General features: G+C 51.2%; 1 protein-coding gene across 1 annotated transcript; it reads right to left on the bottom strand.

The window, feature by feature from the left end:
- Positions 1-1,053: 1,053 nt before the first annotated feature.
- Positions 1,054-2,842, bottom strand: LOC123185400 (7-deoxyloganetin glucosyltransferase). The gene is made up of 2 exons (XM_044597283.1): positions 2,329-2,842; positions 1,054-2,196 (listed from the first exon to the last, which is right to left on the bottom strand). The coding sequence occupies exons 1-2, from the start codon at positions 2,840-2,842 to the stop codon at positions 1,241-1,243; spliced, it is 1,470 nt and encodes a 489-aa protein (XP_044453218.1). The 3' UTR covers positions 1,054-1,240.
- Positions 2,843-5,710: the final 2,868 nt, after the last annotated feature.

The following is a 5,710-nucleotide window of genomic DNA, read 5'->3' as shown; positions in this document are numbered from 1 at the left end:
CACCCAAACTTCTACTAGATTTTTTATGTCATGGAAGGCTCAAAGGATGTCATGTAGGTGCGCCGCTAGCCCGCCAAGGACAAAAGTCCCATTTTATGTTATAAATTTTTGTTATAGAAGTAGGTGCTCATTGCATCCATCAGAATACATGTTTTCATCACTATTATCATTATGAAAGTGACATAAAATATTTTCGTTCAGGCCAAAATCTCACAGATGTGTCTTTTTCATTTGGTGATTGTACGGTATGCAAGAACAAGAATACACTAGTATAATTTTCAGGCAATAGTATGATTTACATACAAATTAGATAGAATGTGTTGGAGTGGTAGGCAAGGATTTGTTAAGATTGATTATATTCTTTCCTATACGATTCCTATCTTATCTCTAGGAGAAACTTCTTGCCCTCCTGCCAGCGCACAAATAGATAGGGCGGTCGAGCATAGGGATGGATGTCTGAGCTTTTGAAAGAGTCGGTTTTGAAAACCGAAAGTCTTGTACTCTATATGTACTTGCTCTCGAGACTTAATAATACATCCAACAATTCCATCAATCTTCCTATAATCCTCTTACATAGTATCAGCCTAATCCCGATCCAAAACCCTAGCCGCCGCTTCTACACGGCGCCGTCCCTGGAGCGGTCGAGCTCCATGATTGTCACCGGGGAGTGCACCGCCCGTACCTTGGGTTCGTCCGCCGATCATGTTGATCGGCTGCCCTAGAAAACCTTTTCCCCCACCCTTTGGTCTGGGTTTTTTTTCTCACGCCGGTTGTTTTGATCGGCTTTTTTTAGCTTTTTAATCTAACATCGGATTGTGTCGCCCGCCGCCGCCTGTCGACCCTGCCATGCCTCTAGCCTCTACTTCGAGACGGGCGTTACCGCCCGGCATCTTCTCCGACACAGCTGTGTCTTTCTCGTGTAGTGATTGTTTCACGGTAGGTAAGAACAAGAATACACTAGTGTAATCTTTAGGCAATGGTATGATTTGCATACAGATAAGATAGAATGCATGTATACATCAATGCCATCCCCTATGTTCAAACAACAAAACAACAATGCAAAATACGCTTTGGTTCCATATAAAGGGAATCAACATGCAAAATACACAATACCCAAAATACACTTTGGATCCATGATAAAGAGGATAGACATACAAAATACAAGTTGCCCTCGTCTTAAAAAAAATCTCGACTCTCGCCTCTTGGATAGGCATTGGACCCCAACATGCATGTGGATAATTCAGTTTTTGTTGTTGAAGTTGGCGAGGAGCACGTCACGGATCACCGTGTCCAGGTTAGTCACCGCGGATCCTCCAGGAAGCGTGGCTCTAACCGCACTCTCCTTCCATTCCGCCGCACGCCTCCTCATCTCCAGCCCCTTCTCCCCTTCCATGGCCTCGCGTATCATCGCCGCCAGGACCTCCCGCTTCACCTCGCCGTCGATCTCCATCCCGTTCCCCCACTCCGTGCACTTGTACCTGCAGTTGGTCTGCTGCTCCGCGAAGAAGGGCCAGCTGAGCATCGGCACGCCGTTAGAGATGCTCTCCAGCGTGGAGTTCCACCCGGAGTGCGTCAGGAAGACCCCCACGACCTTGTGCGCGAGGACCTTCTCCTGCGAGCACCACGTCGTGAGCATGGCACGGCCGTCGATGGAGGCCATGAACTCCGGCGGCAGCACGGCCGTGTCGCCCTTGACGAGGTCCGGCCGGATGTTCCATATGAAAGGGTAGCCGCTGTTGGCCAGCCCCCACGCGAACTCCAGGAGCTGCTCGTTCGTCATCACGGTGATGCTGCCGTAGTTCACGTACACCACGGAGTTGGCGCTGTGGCCGTCGAGCCAGTCGAGGAGGCCGTCCTGCTCCTTCCAGAGGTTGGAGCCCAGGGCGTCGAGCGAGGTGCCGTCCGGGACGGCGTGGTGGGCGTGGAGAAGCAGCGGCCCCACGGTGTAGAGGGGCGGGAGGATGGCGCGCATGGCGTCGAGGACCGGCCGCTCCAGCTCGTCGAACGTGTTGATCATGACAGCGGTGGGGAGCGACAGGCGCCCGCCCTCGTGCACGAAGAAGTTGAGCATTATGTCGCCGCGGTCGGTGGTGCGCATGAAGGACGGGAAGTCCCGCAGCCTCATGTTGTCGCACATGCCGCGCACGCCCTGCACCACCGTGTCCAGGTGCGCCTTGTCCGTGAGCAGGGCCTCGTCTGCATGCATGCAAAGAAACCACACTTGTTACAGCATGCAATCATGCATGCAAGCAAACCATACTTGTTACAGCATGCATGCATGCATGCATGTAGGTACGACCTACTGTATATAGGAGCTCGAATAAGTACCTTTGAAAGGCACGAAACCCCACTCGATGAGCTGCGGGTAGTGGCGGTAGCCCATGAACCCGCACGCGCTGGCCGTCCACAAGGCCGCGCAGGGCACGCCGATCTCCTTGGCGGCGTCATAACCGAACGACATGACGCCGTCGACGACGAGGCAGGTGACCGGCGGCCCCCCGGAGCCCGGGTCGTTGAGCCTGGCAAGAAGGGCCAGGAGGTGGGGGAGGCAGGCGGTCATGGTGGAGTTGCAGAGCGCGGGGACGTCCTGCGTGGCGTCGGCGTCGGACGACGGCAGCCCGTCTGGTATGGCGGCGAAGTGGAAGCCCGGGACGCCGTCGAGCGCCCCCGCCCCGCGCGAGCGGAGCAGCCGGCGGTGGTTGAACTCGGTGTTGACGAAGGTGACGTGGAAGCCCCGCGTGTGGAGCAGCTTGGCCATCTTCATCATGGGCGTGACATGGCCCTGCGCCGGGTACGGGATCATCACGGCGTGCGGCTTCTCATGGCAGGCCTCCGACCCCATGGCGCCTCAGCTAGCCACGTACTGTTGCGCGTGTTCGGTGTGTCTTGTAGAGTAGTCTTGTGGGGCTTCTGTGCAGCTAGTGCGTATGTAGTATGTCTTGTGCAGGCTACCGTTTACGTATATATAGTGAACTGATCCGAGGTTACTAGGTAAGTTTAGAAGATGCGTTTTAGGCTGGGTTTGTTGCGCACGGCCGGGATCGGAGGATTCTCTCTTCCATCTTGAGAAGATGCGCTCCGCTTGGATTTGTCGCATGCGAGTGTGGGTCTTGTCATCTAGCTTGTGGTGACGACGACTTTGTTCACTTGCATCGCTGCAAGTGGTTATGGAAAATATCAGCAATGCTAATCATTAGGATTACTATAAGAAGAGAATATAATTGATTAAACAGTTTTAATTTACATAATACCTGTATTAGTTGTGGGGTGGGGTGCATGACCGGTTGTTTACAAAGTTGTGGCCACAAATGTCGATGATGATGGCCGGAAAGTCAGCTCTCTCTAGAAGTACTCCCTCCGTCACGATTTAGAAGGCGTGCTTGGAAATTCTCTGGGATCTAGGTGGTTATCTATTGGTTGTGGGATAGGCTAAAAAATAGCATTCACACTACGCATGCATATAAAAATAGTATATCGAAGTACTAATTAGCTACTAGAAATAAATGCAATGCGCCCTAAATCTTGTCTATTGTGAAAACGCACGCAAATTTAACTGTGCTTTTTAAATCGTGACGGAGGGAGTACAAAATTCTTGAGAATGCTCTTTCTTTTTTTGGAAAAAGTTAAAGCGTTTGATAATGTCGTAACACGGTATTTAACGCGGTATGCGGCCATGACAAGCTTCCAGTTTTATTTAAAGCGCTTGATAATGTCGTTTTGCTTCCAGTTTTATTGGTGTTGTCGTTGATTAATTCGGCAGTAGCAGCTTCATCCATGTCCATGCACGGCCACGGGCGTAGCCTTGTTCTGCCCGTTCATTGGGCTTGGTCTCGACCGAGCTTTGCTACACTTACGGAAGTACTATTACGGATTAGCACCTACGGACTGATTTGGCAACAGGAGATTGAAAATCACGTGGTCCCCACCTTGAGAAACAGGGGGAGAAGGTTAGCACTGTTGGACACGTACGTCCGTAGATATGGGTCCGTAGCTGAAGGTCCGTAAGAGCATCTGCAATAGTTTGTATGTACAATTGTTGATATAATTGTCCACGTCAGCAGCCAACAACATATCATACAGGATTTTCAATGGTGCGTATGTTAAGCGTATGTTAAATAACTAGACGGTCCACTAAATATTGGAGAAATGAACAAACTTGCCTCGAAGCTTGTGTCTGGAGCCTTGGTTCAGATTCATACGGTTTCATTCTCTCTCTTCTTTTAATATGAGCAATGTCATCAAAATAACGATGATCATACGACTATTGAAGATGCCCTAAGTGTAGAATTTTCGGTCTCGACCGGAGGCTACTTCTAGGGCGGCGAGCTATTGGATTTACCGAGCCGCGCTCGTATTCCGGGGTGTGGGCAACGATTTGTACGAGATTCCAGATGCCATTTTGATTGGATGGATGCTCACTTTTACCTGGATCAGTTGCTTACATTTTTGTATGGGACACGGTCCAACTGCCTGATGGTGGAGAGGCGGCGTCTGGGAATGATCGGTTCGGTTCAATGAAACAAGACAAGATTCGCGTGTAGCTGACAGGTGCAGTGTGACAGGCTACACAGCCGGCGACTTTCCACGGTTACACTTTGCAGCGATTCACGCTTTGTGGACAATGATTAGGACCTCCCCAACGTGAATCACAAGTAAGTTAGGGATGTAAGCCGGCCCCCGTTTAAGCTCACTTATGGTCTAACATTTTAATGATGGCCCTTTTTTAAAGGAAAAATGAGGTGATTACTCAACGTCGGAGGTGACTAGTGAGGTCGACGACCCGACGGCGGAGCCGCTGGCCTCCTTGTCATTGGCGGCCGGAGCCGCCAACGGATGCCTCTTTAGCATCGTCATCATGTTGCTCTGGCGCCCCATCATCCGAGTCCTCGAGCACCGCAAAGAGGAGGTCACACGGCACGTCATTGATGCGGACATGGCGGCGCTCGCGCTTAATGTTGCGGCGGCTTTACATGGACACGATCTTATCGAAGACGTCCGGACTGGCGAGGAGCTCCACCATAGTGCCATCATCTGCGCGCTCCGCCGCAAGTTGAGCCAGCGTCACGCGGTGCTCCTCTAGAAAGGATAGGTTGTACTACTGCACCGCCTACAACAGTGTGAACTTGGACGATGCGGGTGGTATGGCGCCGACGGCCATCTCCTCCTCCTCCACTATTGTCATGGCCATGGGATCACCCCCTCCTCCGATCTCAGCTCTGGCGGGTCTTGTGCCGGGCGTCCACCATGCAGACCTCCGCCACGATCTCGGCGCGGCACTCCGATGTCAGGTGCTCGTACCAAGTTACCAGTGAGCGCGCCATAGCAGATGGTGGACTAGGCTCAGATGGCGGATGACGAACTAGGGGCTCGTACAGTGGGAGAATGGACTCGCAGGTGCCGTTTTGGTGGTGGCCAGCCAGCTTTAAATAGTCAGGGCAGGCGAAGCAAGGAAGATTGATGCAGGCAGCTGGAGTAGACTTCTCATGCACAAATAACCAGGGCAGGCAAAGCAATGAAGATTGGAGTCAGATACTCCAAACACTCGTATGCTTTCATGCTCCAAGGTTTCAAACACTCAAATTTGATTATTTCAAAAAGTTCTAAAATATGAATGTTTTAGATTTGGAGTTTTTGCGTATAACAGATACATGTCCTGAGAACATGAAAAAAATTGAAGCATTGACGAAAAAGAGTTTCCCCATTTGTATTA

This window comes from Triticum aestivum, chromosome 2A, assembly GCF_018294505.1.
Source record: "Triticum aestivum cultivar Chinese Spring chromosome 2A, IWGSC CS RefSeq v2.1, whole genome shotgun sequence".
Taxonomy (NCBI): Eukaryota; Viridiplantae; Streptophyta; class Magnoliopsida; order Poales; family Poaceae; genus Triticum; species Triticum aestivum.
The sequence above is the reverse complement of the archived record's forward strand: the minus strand, read 5'-3'. Positions and strand labels throughout refer to the sequence as shown.